The sequence below is a fragment of the Cyprinodon variegatus genome, unplaced genomic scaffold (genome assembly GCF_000732505.1).
Source record: "Cyprinodon variegatus isolate N-32 unplaced genomic scaffold, C_variegatus-1.0 Scaffold407, whole genome shotgun sequence".
Taxonomy (NCBI): domain Eukaryota; kingdom Metazoa; phylum Chordata; class Actinopteri; order Cyprinodontiformes; family Cyprinodontidae; genus Cyprinodon; species Cyprinodon variegatus.
This window is the reverse complement of record NW_015150860.1, coordinates 693,951-709,850: the sequence shown is the minus strand read 5'-3', so window position 1 is coordinate 709,850 and position 15,900 is coordinate 693,951. Positions and strand designations below refer to the sequence as shown.

The 15,900-nt window shown below is 39.7% G+C and overlaps 1 protein-coding gene across 1 annotated transcript in view; it reads left to right on the top strand.

Annotated features, from left to right (window-relative positions):
• The window catches only part of top3a (topoisomerase (DNA) III alpha), a 24,145-nt gene extending 8,437 nt beyond the window's left edge, over positions 1 to 15,708 (top strand). Inside the window, exons 9-19 of the mRNA XM_015387933.1 lie at positions 951 to 1,025; positions 1,159 to 1,241; positions 1,463 to 1,673; positions 2,910 to 3,095; positions 3,216 to 3,345; positions 5,959 to 6,072; positions 6,152 to 6,317; positions 6,425 to 6,571; positions 8,562 to 8,684; positions 14,155 to 14,876; positions 15,166 to 15,708. Coding sequence (XP_015243419.1) covers positions 951 to 1,025; positions 1,159 to 1,241; positions 1,463 to 1,673; positions 2,910 to 3,095; positions 3,216 to 3,345; positions 5,959 to 6,072; positions 6,152 to 6,317; positions 6,425 to 6,571; positions 8,562 to 8,684; positions 14,155 to 14,876; positions 15,166 to 15,329 — 2,121 coding nt within the window. The 3' untranslated portion in view covers positions 15,330 to 15,708. The remainder of the gene's footprint in view (positions 1 to 950; positions 1,026 to 1,158; positions 1,242 to 1,462; positions 1,674 to 2,909; positions 3,096 to 3,215; positions 3,346 to 5,958; positions 6,073 to 6,151; positions 6,318 to 6,424; positions 6,572 to 8,561; positions 8,685 to 14,154; positions 14,877 to 15,165) is intronic.
• The last annotated feature ends 192 nt before the right edge of the window (positions 15,709 to 15,900 follow it).

Here is a 15,900-nt window from a genome sequence, read left to right as displayed (position 1 = left end):
AATTTTTTCAGCCCTACATGACAAAATGAGATTAAAAGAACCAAAAATATGTTTTTAGATCTGTTTTGTTCATCATTAACTTGTAAATTCTGTGTAGTTTTTCTTTTTCTTTTTTTTGGTTTAATGCATCAAATAAAACCCTGCTTCATCTTTATGAAACACTATAGTCTTCCTTTCCTAGTTTTAATGCTAAAAATACAGATAAATAGTTGGTTATTCATCTGATTTCCTATATCAGATATTTAACGGCGATAAGCTGGGTTTTATTGAAATGTTATTTAATAACTGCGGCTCTCGTTGACTTTTGCTTAGCCGGACTTTTTGGATTTTAAAGGTTGCAGACCCCTTTACCCAGACTTATCAATGTCTAAGACATGAACCATGCCAATGCTGCATCAAGCTTGCCCCTGGTCTGTGACCTGTACTGTCTTTTATATTAACTTTTGGATGTCCTGAATAACATCTTTTCTCTAGTGTTTATCCACCTGTACCATTATTGATATGTTAGTGCTAATAGAAATATTATATATTATAATTATTTTATATATTATAATAATCATATTATATATATATTTATATTCAGATATCAAACACTGCTCTGTACCAGTATCCATCCAAATCTGATTGGAATGAGTTGCCTCACTGATGAAGCTGTTTAGTCATTAAGCAATTTTTAACCTTAAAAATAAGTTGTAAAATATTTAGGTTTCTACAAATGACTGATTTTATTTAATGTCCAAAAGCTCCTTTTATCAGCAGTCATTAAACTGATGCCTGTAGTCCTCCTCCTGTGTGTTTGCGTGGGGGGGTGGGGGTCTGATCCAAGGGGTCCGGCTCTTGCTGCTGACAACACGCCGTGGTCGGTTCAGTCAATGTTGGTTGATTTGTGTGAATAGAAATGGTTTTAAAAGTAAGATGTGAAAGCAGAATGTATTATCATTTATTTCCAGAATCCCATAGCAACAGTCACCTCAGTAACAAGCAAACCCAAGAGCAAATGGAGACCGCTGCCTTTGGACACTGTGGTGAGAAATGTGTGATAGAAGCTGCTGTATAAACACTCATTTGCTCATGGTGCAAAATGCATTTAATGCAGTGGGTGAAAAAAAAAAAGTTTACCTTTTATTGCAAAATGTTCTCTTTTTATTTGACCGGCAGGAACTGGAGAAACTGGCGTCTAGGAAGCTGAGAATAAATGCCAAAGAAACTATGAAGATTGCTGAAAAGCTTTATACCCAAGGGTGGGTGAGACGTTTCTGTGCTGCCTCTTAGAGAGGAGACTGTTGTCTTAGCCTCTAACTCTTTGATTTGAATTTACGTCTCTCTGACTCAGTCCACACAGAGTCAGATATCTGTGTTTTCCTCACCTGCTTGATGGACGTGCAGAGACCATCTGGTGTTTTGCAGAGCATCATGTCTCTGTGTAAATAAGACTTGACACTGCATTTGTTTTCCTGCTTAGGTTCATCAGCTACCCTCGCACAGAAACAAACATATTTCCTGCCAATCTTCCCCTCACCCCCCTGGTGGAGCAGCAGGCACAGAGTCCAGAGTGGGGGACCTTCGCCCAACGGGTGCTGGAGCAGCCTGGGGGCCCTAACCCACGGCAGGGGAAGAACTCTGACCAGGCCCACCCCCCAATACACCCCACCAAGTACACCAACACGCTGCAGGTGGGTTTCATCACAAATGCTTTGTTTTCCTTCTTTCTTTTGTTGTTTGAACTAAAAAAGTGATAGTAGTAATCCAGTCAGTGCTTCTTAAAGGCACATTGTGTAACTTTTGGCCACTAGGGGCACAAGAAGTGTAGCTTTCACGTCTAGCTATCCTTGCAGCCACAAGCGCCGCAGCACTGTCGCAAAAGGCCAAAAACACTCAGCTTGCCATGTCTTTTATTTGGGGACCACTTTAGGCTTCTAGGTTCAGCTCAGAGGGCATAAGAAACACTGCTGTTCTTTAGAGAGCACTGCCAGGACAGGCCGGTCCACGCTATGCGGAGGACCAGCGACTGAGCTTGGGCGTCTCAGTTAGCTGTTGTTAGTAGCCTGCTAGCTTTCTCTGCCTGATTTTGCTTCTACTATCCATCGAAAATAATAACAGATATATGACTGTATAATAGGAGCAAAGCCTCCTCAGGAGGTTTAAAGTTTTTGCTTGCCTCAGCCATGACCAGTAGTCCAGCAGGCAGAAAAACAGTAGAGCAAAAGCCTTTGCTTCATGACTATATAGGAGCCTGTGACCGTAAAGCCATATGTTCTTCCAGGTCACATGACCTGGCCAATGACAGTGCGTCTTCTCCCAGCATACATAGGTGGTATTTCTAGAGGGGAACCCAGCTTGTAGCATTGATGGTGTCAAACGCTGTATATTGGCCTGAGGAATCATTTAAAATAACTCATATGCATCAACTCTTTAGGTTACAAAGTCTGCGGTGTGCCTTTAAGTAATAGTGTAGGTTGTTTTTAAGTAATTAAAAACACTAGTATTCTTTCATGCTTATTTGCTCTTCATTTACAAATAAAAAGTATAACAAGCTGTTATGTTCAATATAAGGGATTGCTGAAAAGTTATTCACACAATCTAAGCCATTGATGGTTCTCGTTACGAATTTATCGACACTGCTAATCTAAGCTATACCTTTTATTTTTCATCTAAACCAGAGGATAAATAAAAAACAAATAATAATCAGATTTTCAAAGCAGACTAAATTAATTAAAAGTACTAAATGAATAACTTTTTCTATAAATGGAATATGGAATTAATGAAGGTTCAGATAGCATAGATCTTTGTTAAATCAAATGTTCTCATCTAGGTAAATGTTTAGCACTCCGATGTCCAGAAAGGGAAAAACAGGGAGATTTCTTTCTATTCTAATATGTGTAGAAATCTTGATTGTGTCCTTTTTTCAGGGTAACGAAGGACGCGTCTATGAGTTCATAGTCAGGCACTTCCTGGCTTGCGTATCCCAGGATGCTTTGGGACAGGAAACAGTGGTGGACATAGAAATTGCTCAAGAAAAGTTCTCCGCATCTGGACTGATGATTATTGCAAGGAATTACCTGGATGTTTATCCGTACGAGCGGTGGAGTACAAAGGTACGTATTACCTTTGATGATGTTATAACTATTCAGGTTTTTAGTGTTGAAAATCCTGATGATTCATTATTAGTAACTTCCTCTTGCATTTGGCTGAATCTGGAAAATGTGTGTTTTTAGTTGATACCAGTGTATGAGCAGGGCTCCCAGTTCCAGCCCTCTGCTATTGAGATGGTGGACGGACAGACGAGTCCGCCTCAGCTGCTCACAGAAGCCGACCTCATATCTCTGATGGAAAAGCACGGCATTGGTAAACTTTAAAGCTCAAAGGCAAAAATTTGTGTGGTTTGCAGTTATAAATACTTTGCTTAAATCTTGATGTGTTTTTTTAATTTGGGACTTATTGTTTCCTCTGTCACAATTTCATTGTAGTTTAAAAAAATTATAAAATTAAAAACATACATTTAAGCCCCTAAAAAGCCAGTATGAAGCAACCAGAATAAACTGTGAGACAAAGGGTTTTCTAAATATTACGAGTTAAGAAAATATAGACAAGTGAGAGCACAGAACCCTATAAATTCCACAAATGGTTAATCTCTGAGGGACAGAAGAACAAAGAATAACAGGAATAGCTCCAACAATGGCTCGGTCCAGGAAATACGCAGAAGTACTGAGACAGTTGTACTTTCCATAGAAACAAAGAGGACACAGTAGCTCTAGTAATGTTTGTCAGGGAAAGTCTGAACACAAAAGCAGGGTTTGGTAGTATTTTATTTACAAAACAAAGAGATAACTTTTGCTTTACAGCTGCAATAATTACATTAACAAGAAAAGAGACACGGTTAAACATACAAGATCAATTACACATAGTTCGTAGATGCAATAATTCCATCAGTGACTTTGTTGTGGAAAGAAAAACTGCTAAACAGATCCTGAAAGTACTTGGACCACTTTCTGTTAGAAGGAAAAACATTCAGACTACCTTTTTATAGGAGACACAGTTAAACATGAACACATGGCAGGCATACTTTCTATAGAAAAGAACAGCAAGCATGCTTATAAAGTTATGGAGCAAATAACGCATTCAGTGGGTTTATTAAAGAAAGAAACACTACTAAACCGAGCTTTATTTGATTAAAAGTAGTTTCTTGGTCTCACAAAGTACAGACAAAAATACATTTTTTTATTTTTCTCCAAATCCTTAGAGTCTTTGGGTTTTACTTAAAGCCTCACCACTGTAGAAATATCTGCCATAAAAAACCTGGTCAAGTGTTGTATCAATACCTCGAGATTGGATGTTTCTAAATTATTAAAAACTGGAAATTTACATTTAGTAATGTGTATACTTTTTTTTTTAAATACATGTAGTGTAGAAACTGAAGATAGAGTTGAAAGCTGCCACACGTGATGTCATGTCTGGTCCACTGCAGCACAACGGCAGCATTGTGATAATATAAAGAGCCCGGTCGCTGCTTTCAGATAAAGTTTTCCTCATAAATGAACTGCTGGTTGTGTATTGTTGGGTTCAAGAGTGTACAAACAAGATGACATACTGAGAATCAAAACAAGTAGATGTGTGCAAACTTTGCCAACTAAGCATCGATAAGTGTGACCGGCAAATACCCGGAGAAAACAAGCCATCTAATACAGCAGACATTGAATTTGATCACTTTATTAGGACCAAGGACATTTTCAGGCTTCCTTCATAGAAACAATGTGAAATAGAACAGAAATAGCTCATTATTCCATCTTAAATGGCCTGTACTCATATAGTGCTTTTTCAAGTCAGAAAACTTTACCAAAGCGCTTTACACTACAGTCAGTCACTCATCCATTAATGCACACACTGATGTTGGCAAGCTATGTTTTCTAAAAAGTATATATTATGGTAAAATCCCAGGGTATTTCCTACTAAATGGGAAAAAGAAAAGTACCCAGAGTTATTTGCAGCTACAGCTCAGTCTGTGGCTCTGTCTAGTAAAGAGACACCGCTAAACATGAAAGGGGAACGACGTTTTTTTTACATTGGGCTCTTGATTTTACCTTATTACATCATGTTCTACTCATCCATATGAGTTTTGTGTCATTTGGAGCCGTTCTGAAGATATTCCGGTATAGGTTATATCAGAGTAACATCTTCCTATGGGCAACGACTTGAAGGCACAAACTAAACGATTCATATTTTATCATTTATGGAACGCCAGCTTTGATAACATGTAGGCGAATCACTGTCCCCCAGACATCTGCGGTTATATTTTTTATATTTCTATTTTTTAAAAGCAAAGCGGCACGTATATGACATCATCCGCGTGCGCCGGCTACCATTCATTCTTCCTGTCCGCTGAACTGCTGCTAGTTTTACTCACATGCCTGGAGGATGTCTAGTGCTACTACCACAGATGATCTCGCTCTCCAAATGTAATTGAACGATTCAGATTAGCTAGCCGAATGAATAGAAGGGTAGCGTAGCCACCTGTTGTAATGTACATTGGTTAAATAATGTTTAAAAAAAAATAATAATAATAAACCGCGGATGTCTGGGAGACAGTGATTTGCCTACATGTTATGAATGCTGGCGTACTATGAAGAACACATTATGAACAGTTTAGTTTGTGCCTTCATGTCGTTGCCCATAGGAAGACGTTACGTGACGGAATATCTTCAGAACACCTCAAAATGACACAAAACTCTTATGGGTGAGTAGAACATGATGTAATAACATAAAATCAAGGGCCAAATAAAAAAAAAAAAAAAACGAAATTCCCCTTTAAGGATTCTAACATGGGACCTTACTAAGGTTGGAAAAAAACATACAAGGAATTGAAATCCTGGACTTAAAAGCAGCTACATTTACTGAATCAACATAGCAGTCATCTTCTTTGATAGTTTATATATATTTTATATACAATATGGTGCATTACAGGTACCGACGCCACCCACGCGGATCATATCGAGACCATTAAGAGTCGCATGTATGTGGGTTTAACTGCAGACCAGAGGTTTCTCCCTGGAGAGCTCGGCATGGGGCTAGTGGAAGGTAGCTGCTCACACATTTCCAGTGTAAGATGTCAGTCTGCTGTGAAAACTGTTACATCATGTGGGCTTTCTGAGTTCAGGCTATAACTCCATGGGCTACGAGATGTCAAAACCCAACCTCCGCGCCGAACTGGAGGCCGACCTCAAGCTGGTGTCTGAGGGCAGGAAGGACAAGCAGAGCGTGCTGCAGCATCACATCCAGAAATACAAAACGGTCTTCATAGAGTCTGTGAGGAAAGCAAAGAAGTTAGTTCCACAAAGTCTATTATGATCTCATTACTGATCTGAAAATATGAAGCAGTGGAGTAGATCAGCATCCTTCTACCGATGAGTCATTCCTGTTGTCGCCTCAGGTTAGATGAAGCCCTGTCGCCGTACCTGGGTGCAGCTCATGAGATCCCTGAAGTGGAGCAGCAGGACATGGAGATCCCGCTGCCGGTGAGGAAGTGTCCTAACTGTGGTCGGGACATGGTGCTGAAGAAGAAGAGGGAGGGCAACAGGTGAGAGCGGAGAAATAACAGGACCAGCTAACCCGTTTGACACTCAACCTTAACTTATCTTCCTATTTATCAATCTTCCTCCATAGGCAGCAGATTTATTTACTTACAGAGTTTTACGTCTGCTTAGGTTCTAACTTTTTTTAAAAGCATACATAAATATATCTTTCCACATTTTCCTGCTTTGCTACTTAAGTGTATTTTAATGGGATGTGACGTGATGGATCAACACAAGATTAGATGACATTAATAAAACAAAGATGATGCAAACTGATTATTATGACTTATGAGAATATTTACAAACTAATAATAGAAAATCTTCATTCAGCCTGTCTGAATCATTCCTACTGCCAAATGTAGAAGCACCTTTAACTGCAGCTGGAGGTCTGGGAGTTGGTCTCTATCAGCTTTCCAGAGCTACAAACCAAAATCTGCCAAATAGCTGGAGCTCAGTCAAATTGTAGAAGTACAATCTATAAACATAATATTTTAGTCTTGCCAGGGATTCTTGATAAGTTGGGGGTCTGGACTTTGACTAGGCCACTTTAAAACAGGAATTTTCTTTGGTCCAAACCATTCCGCTGTACCTCTGGCTGTATTTTTAGTGCCTTTTACCTCCTAGAAGTTGAACCTCTTCTCTAATTTTAAGTGTTTATTTTTTCACTCTTTATTTAATGTTTTCCTTCATTTTTGTGCATCCATCAAGTAGTCTCAACAAAATCAGACAAACTAAGTTCACTACATCCCTTAAATACAATTGCTCTCTAACTCACATGGCCTCAAAAGAGAAAAAGAAAATACACCTAATTAAATAAATAACACATTAACGATGAAAAAACGCGTTAAATATGTAGCACTGGGATGTTCTCAACTCTGATTTTGTCATATGACAAAATCTGATCTCTGGTGATATAAATTGCACCTAGTTTTAACCAATTTTTCTTAAACTTGCCTGATTCTAATCTAAAGGAAAGAAGTTAGCCTTTACAGCACATAAATATTATGCATTACTTCAACCTTTTACAAAAAAAAAGTAAAAAAACAAATCACTGGACTTTGTTTTCTAAGTTTGAAGACGTTTCGCTTCCCATCCAGAAAGCTTAACATTTAACCTCTGAGGTTGTCAACCTTTCAATCCCGCCTCCAGTTTTGGGTTCTTGGATGCTGAAACAGAGCATCTCCAAAGCATGATGCTGCCACCACCATGTTTTACGGTGGTTTGTGCTCAGAGTGCTGTGGAAGAGTGATTTTTAAAAGAAGAATTTTACATTTAGGTCAAAAAAGCTCAGTTTCACTCAGTTAGTTCTTTTTAACAGGCATATAGCAACTGGTTATACTTATATTCAGAGTGCAGGGGTGATTCTAAATACATGTCATACTTTTCAGTCACTATCCTGTCCCTATGGCCACAAACCTGTTTTCTGTGATCTCTACGATATAAAACCTATCAGAGTTTGTTGCTGAAATCCACGAAATGGATAATCCAGCACATTTTTGTTTAATGAACTTGATTAACAATCGTTCAATAAATTGATCTGTTTTGTTTTTTCCTAAGCAAATAAAAGATACCTGAACCTTTCACCACCTGACTCCTAAACACTTCAAATAAAAAAAGAAATTTTTAGGGAAAATTGAACAAGCCTGAACTGTCGATGCAGCTTTTAACTGTTTGTTTATTTATCTATTTTATCACTGCAATTAACAAAAATAAAAATGGTTATCAGGTTTAGCTAACTGGATGTTTTACTATCTGCAGCAAAGCATCGAAAACATTGCAGCTCATGAATATAAACACCAACAAAACCTTTGTTCTTATCAAACCGTGATGAAAAATAAACAGGTTTTTTGTTGCTTTTCAGTATAAATTTAAGGAAATTAGAAAAGTGTGTTTGGATTTTAAATGACCTGGAGTAAATATCTGAATAGATGGATCATGATCCATTGATAGGTGAGCTTCTTATCAGTCCTAGCTCCTCTGTTTCTCTACCTGCAGTAAGTTCCTGAGCTGTGTTGGCTACCCAAGCTGCAAGACAGCAGTGTGGTTCCCAGACATGGTGCTAGAGGTCAGCAGGGATGACAGCGTTTGTCCCACATGTCAGCCAAGCCCCATCCACATGTGAGTATTGACACACTGCTGAACTTTATGTCTTTATTTTTAGAAAGTTGTTTTTAATGATTAGATCTGTCTCTCGATTGTTTTCAATGTCCAAAACATGAAGGGGGTTTTCTGGGTGCTGTTTTTCCGTCGTTCTACAGCAGAGGGTAAAGCGAGATGGTTTATTTGTGTAACATGGGGATGTCCCTGAGCAACCTGGCTCCATGTTGGACTAAATCCCCTACAGCCAGGGAAGTCCAGGTTCTTTTTCATTTTCGAATACATAAAATAAACTAAATATGCGAGCAGATTACGGTAGACATAGTCAAAGTCATCTATTAGAGATCAGAATCAGCATTTTCCCTGATTAAGTGAAACATTAATGATTCAAAACTAAAACCCCTGTCCTCCATGAAAGGACAAAGATTTAAAGAAATCCAGACATCGATATCAGCCTGGATGAGCCTTTGTAATTCTGCTCCACAGTTTGCCTGCAGTAAAGGTCCTAACCTTCACTCTGAACAAGCTTTTGGATAATAACTTGATGACTGTCAGTAGATACTAGTGGGAGTAGTGATCTGACTGGACGTCTGGTCAGTAGAGGTCATGATGATATAAGTGGGCGAATTATTCAAAAGTAATCACATGTCCACTAGATAGGTTCCTTATAAATACCCCCTTTACTAATTTTACTACATTTAAATGTCATCGGAAAATCTTAAATCTAAACTGACTTAAAATCAGTTTTTCTGTTTAATTTTGTGTTGAATAAACTAACCATGCATGTGGGCAACATGTGCCATCATGAGCTTTACCACCAATGATTGCACATCCTGTTGGAAGGAGCCTGTTAAACAGCAAGTCACAGGAATCTAGTTGGATTAAAGTCTAGGCTTTGACTAGGCCATTCTGAAACCTTTTTCTAAAGCAGTTCAGAAGTGGACTTAGACAGATTTATTTTGTCAATTTAATTTTTTTAAAGTGCAGCCTTAAAAACAGTAAAAAAAAATACATAAAAACAGTAATATAAAAATGTAACTGTATATTTACAGCTCTAAAATTTAATTTCTTTTTTTTTATTTTTTTTTTTATACTTATTAAATTGACTTGCAGAGCCTTGGATCACTGTTCTGTTCTGTAACCCAAGTTTGAGCTGAAGGTCATAAACAGATGGTCGGATATTTTCAGTCAGGATATTTAGAGTCCCGCCTAACGCCCTACTTTGTTGGCTTAGTTTTAAGCTGGATGTAATTAGACTCAAACCTTTAGATTTCTTATGGGAGTATTTTTTCCAGTCTTCAGGACCTTCAGGACCACCTTCTTTGGTTTCACCAGTTGTAGTTTTCTGCTCCTTCTCACCAAAAACCTTTAAAAGAGCACACCCAAATAAAATCAGCTCCTGTTCTTTTTTATTTCTTTGGATCACGTGACCAAACTTGGTCTCTTCATGAAGATGACAAGCTGAGTTGTTCATTTCCGCGGTCAAATTTGCTTCAACTGTAAGGACAATGCTGCTTTTAAGTGTTTTAACACCATAAGTTCCAAAGCTTAGAGCTTTCATGTTTTCTTTTATGTATCTACTCATTAACGCTTTAATGTATGGACAGGAAAAATAAAATAAAAAGGTTGAGTGAAGTCTCGTGTAATTATATTCCAAGTTTGATCAAAATAGCACCAAAAATGACTTTTGTTGACATTTTTTTGTGTGTCTGCTTCAATTGGAGTCTCTAAACCAACCCCTGAAGTAAACGTCGAATTGCTGCATCTCCTCAGAGATTCAACATGCAGTCATCAGTGCTGGCCCTAATGACAGAAGTAATTTCCCTCTGGGATTATTAAAGTATTTCTGATTCTGATTCTGACATATGAACCCCAGAGAAATCCCCTGCTATATACAAATTAATGACAGTGGGACAGTTGGATTATTATTTTTCTATAAACATTAATTAAGAAGTAAAATCACTACTTTACTTTGTAGGGTTTTTAGATTCATCAACACTGGAGAAAATAATAATTTGTTAAGGTATTAATGGTGAAGGCAAATGTTTGCGTATTTTTGCTATTGTTAATTTTATATATCTAGATTATTTTAAAATTAATACCTCAAACAACCTCAAAATATTGTCAAACTGTGTTTTAAATGGGCTTTAATTATTTTTTACACTTGTTTAACGAGCATCTGTGATTCTATTTGAGAAAACACTTTTTTTTAATGTTAATATTTATAATTTTTTATGCCTCAGATTATAACGCTTTTTTATCCTCATGTATCAAATATTTTCCTGGGTATAAAAATCGATTTCAAAGTTTCGTAACTTTAGAACGATACTACATAGTGAGAAAAAAATAAAAGTTAAAAACAATGTGAAAAACTGCACCGCCTCCTGCGCTGTATCTCTTGGCCCGACGGCCTGTCGCATCATTTGATCCCTTCAAGACGTCTCTGTTGAGCCTGATCAGTAAACGAAGTTCTAAGCCTTTGTCCTCCTCATCCTATTCTTTCATCAGGTGAAGCAGACTTAGTAGAACCACCAACTAATGAAAGCCCTATTGATACCTCACCCCGCACCACCCTTCACTTTTGCAAATTAACATACCGGTATATAAAAACACAGATATCGAAATGCATTCACACACACTCATAATAAGTAGACATACAGTGATATTTTCTGTGTAACGGTGCAAATCAAATGCATCATTTCATTTATATTTACATCTAAATTATATATAATACAAAGATGAACTAAAAATAATAAGTTATGCGTAATATAATCAGCTTTTGTGAGGATTTAATGCCACAAAGTCCCCTTATTAATTAAAACCCACTCTTATGAGTCATTTTTGTCACTCTGTTGAAGAAACATATCCTGTTTTGAAACCTGCTGACAGTCCGTCAGTGAGAAAACTTAACTAAACAGAGACATACTAATTACACAGAAAGATTGTAGTTTCATGTCTGAACAAACCCCAAGATGCCATATGGCTACTTGTCAGATATAATATTGGTTATCCATAGTGTCAAAGTTGAGGGTCAGTAACACTGGAGGGAGATTGAGGCACATTAAGGGCAGCTATGGGACACCCTGGCTGTTGTTGGCACTCACAAACCCATTTCATAACGTGATTGGTCAAATGTGGTGTCAATCAATGGGGGAGGGGCCGTTATAGTAAATAGTAGCCTTATTGTAGTAACGAGAGGCTGCAAATTTGAAGCACCATATACGTTCATTTAACAGGTTAGAAAGCCGGATCTGCCAGCTTTGATTTTGGCAGAGGCTCCTTTTTTTTTTTCAAGCTGTCAAGTGTTAAAGGTCACAACACATTTTCATCTTTCAGTTTTATTTTACTGGAGAACATTGAACAATACCTGCAAAACAATACAAACTTTGTTTAGAAAAAGTTTAGGGCATTGCCAGTGGCTGATTTTCAGAAATGGGAAAATCTGGGTCAGTCCATCAATAAACCTCTGATCAAGATCTTTAGTTTTGTTTTGTTTTTTAATCAAAAGTTAGATTAGGCTTTTTGTTGTTTACTTCTGCAGTTTTTTTTATCATCTTTGAAGTAGCCTATGGATGCTCAACTGAGGCTTTAGATATTCTTGTAAGTTATTTTATGACTTCCAGGACGAGTCGTAGACAGATTCTTAGTGTAATATCAGAAAGCCTACTTCGTGTTGTCTAACAGAGCTGTTTAGGAGATTTCTGGAATCTACAGGCCTTAAATTCATTAGGCGAATCCATCTTACTGCACTTTATCAGTTTTACTTTTTTTTCTGTATATTAATCCAAATACTTTGAAAAGTTTCCTATCAAGGACATTTTTAGTGATTCCGCCTCCAACTAGGCTAGATCGTTTCTGACTTAATGTTTCGGACTAAATACAGCTTGAATCATCGTTTTCCTCTTGGCGTGATCCTGGGCTACAGGAACTATGCTAATGTGCTGCAGAGAAGTCTCTTAGGAGGGACTTTTGCATGGAGCACCTTCATTTCCCTCTCAGCAGCAACGACGACAATAAACGTTGGCTGCTTCGCTGGTGCAAGAAATCCGTTTAAACTCTTGTTTACACCAGTAGGCGTTAACCCCCTGAGCACTGGCCTCAGCTCGGTCCAAATATAGGGCGCCAAAGAGCTCCACACCAGCTCACGTTACCGTAGCAACCGGGCTGTACAGATCTCAAAGTTGAGCTCCAGTATTTAGTTGTGAAAGCAATATGATTCCTCATCTTCAGCAGCGTGTGTCCGGACTAAACCGTGTCTGTACCTTAGAGAAATACATTTAAATATTTTATTTCCAGAAATTAATCTGAAAAGTGTGGACTGCATTTGTGTTTGACACCAGTCTGCTCTAATTTGCCTCAAAAAAGTCCAGTTCAACCAAAAACCTACAGCTACAGGAACCTTCTTCTGTAAATCCAGACGTTCTGTGAAGATCTCGGCAGTTTCTAAAAGAAGAATCTCTGTCTGTCGAGTAAAAACATTAGACCACAATATCTGTGGTCTAATGACAACAACAATTAACATATTGATCTTAACTTAGTGCCATGACTGAAAGAAACACAGTACACACTAAACCTAAAGCTAAACATGGCGCCAGCAGCATCCTGCTGTCTGAATTTTTTTCTCCAGCAAACAAACAGAGTCCAAGTTTTTGGGAAGATGGCTTGTAGAAAGTAACCCTGGGAGAAAACCCTGCCTGAGGCTGAGGTGACTTTAAACTGAGGCGGAGGTTCAACCTAAGCCACAGCTAACATGGATTCCTTTTGATCCAAGCTAATTATCCATTTACTAGAACGGCCCAGTCAAAGTCCAGCGCTAAATTTAATCAGGAAATTTTGCAGAAGGATATATACTCTTCAGATACTCTTTGATTAATTGGTTTGTGTTTAAGTTTTTCAACAATGAGGGATACATAAAAGGTCAGTAGAGATTAGCATCTATAAGCTAAACGGTGTTATCTCTTGATATAAATGACTAAGGCTGTGTCCAAACTTCCACCCTAACCCCTGAGTCCCTCAATCACTATATAGAGTGGGGACTATATAGTGGCCTTAATATTGAACTCGGGTAACTGACCATTCAGACAGATGATCACTGCTTCTTGCCCGGTCACATGCCTCCTCCTCCACTGGGCGGTGGCTGCGCCATCTTTGTTAGTTTATGGTCAGGCCGCTGCCATAATGCTTTGCGAGGAAAGCTCTCACAATCAATTCTGGGATTCTTGGATCATCCAGTGACTATGGATGATCACTACTTTTAAGGTGCATTGTGGGAAATTTTGAGTCCACTACTTTTTCATCCACTGGACGTTCGGACACTCATGTAAATAGGTGTAGCCGCTATATAGTGCCCTATATGTAGTGATTAGGGTGGATATTCAGACACAGCCTAAGTATGCTTCACTGCTAAGGACAGCTATTCTCCTTGATAGGAGGGAGAAGGCAAAAGGCTAGCCTGGCTGCTCTAAATTCCCTAAATTTGCATCTCTTTCAGGCTGAAGTTTAAGTTCCGCAGAGGCACCCTGCCTCCCATGATGCCTCTGGAATTTGTGGGCTGCATTGGTGGCTGCGACGAGACGCTCAGAGAGGTTCTGGACCTCAAATATCTCAGAGGAGGAGGAGGAGGAGGAGGAGGAGGCCGGGGACCAGGGGATGCTTCTGGAAGGAATGGTGGAGGAGGAAATAATCCTCCAAGGCCCCCAAGACCACAGCCACCCAAAGCCCCAAACTCAAACCCCCGCCCTTCCCTTCCTCCTGTTCCTGCGTGGAACCCAGAGCCCAGAGCTCCACCGGCCGGCAGCAGCGATGCCATCGTCTGCAACTGCGGTCAGGACGCTCTCCTCCTGACTGTGCGTAAAGACGGTCCCAACCAGGGGCGTCAGTTCTACAAATGCAACTCAGGCACCTGCAACTTTTTCCTGTGGGCGGATCAGCCAAGTCAGCAGAGCAGAGGGCCCCCGCTGGCCGCTCAGAGGGCCGCTCAGCCTTCAAGGCCCTCATTAGGGTTCGGGAACCTCTCAGGAGGCAACAGAGGGAGCGATTCGGGCGTAGCAGGACATGTGGGGCAGACCATGTGCAACTGTAACGACATGGCGGTGACCCGCACAGTGCAGAAGGACGGCCCAAACAAGGGCCGCATGTTCCACACCTGTGGGAAGCCCAGAGACCAGCAATGTGGCTTCTTTCAGTGGGCCGATGAGAACGCACCTCCACCAGGCAAGGCTCACACACATGTTTCTATCAGCAGTTAACCTGCAGCAGTTTTTAATCTGACATAGATCTTTATCTAAATCACATCTATCGTTTTAAACGATCAAACGGTTGAACCTAAAATCCCCCTGTGAGTAAAACTGAAACTTAAACCAGTCCTAATAAAACCACCTTAAATGTTTTCATGTTAAGTCACTTTTCAGCTACAAACTGCAATTAACCCTGATTTGATCTAACGGCAGTGAAAAGTTGTGTTGTGATAAATGAATTCATGGTTTTGGTTTCCTTATCTAAGGAACTTCTGGTGGAGGCTTCAACGCCGGTGGAGACGGAGGAAAGAAGGGGAGGAAGGCGATGGGAGAGGGCGCTGCCAACAGACCCCCCACCGCAAAGAAGCCTCGCAGCTGTGGCATCTGCCACATGCCAGGCCACACCCGGGTCACCTGTCCTCAGCGGTGACACCGAGTACGAGGAGCCTCTATGCTGCGGCTCTTTCTGTAACGTAAAAAACAGGTCTGACTGCAGGACCAACGGATTTCGCTTTCTCGTGAACGTGCGTCGGAGAAAGGAATGTGAAAACTGGTTTTGGCATCAACATTCACAGAGAAAGAGAAAGTAAAGTTCTGTGATTTGATCTGAGATTTCCTCAGAGCTGCTCTCCCCTGGAGGGAAACTCAGAGGTGGAAGTTAACCTTTTAAGGACCAGAAAAACTCTAAAACCTAAAATAGATGCACATTGAACTCTTTCTAAGAGGAGGAATTAAGCTGCACTGCTTTGCCTCTTTTCTCATATCAAACTGTTTGTTTCAGCATGTGCTCCTTTACTGCTGGAGGGAGGGAAAAAAACCCAGGGAAAGACGCAGCATCAGCGCACATCGAGGTGTTGGACTACTTTAAAAAACTTGTAGGTGTTGGTAACCACGGTAACGCAGAAGATGCTCAACAAGTTAATTGATTATCTGCTCTGCCGGCCTTGGATCGGCCGAGTCCTCCTGTTATAACATCCAGATACAGATATGTTTAACAGGCA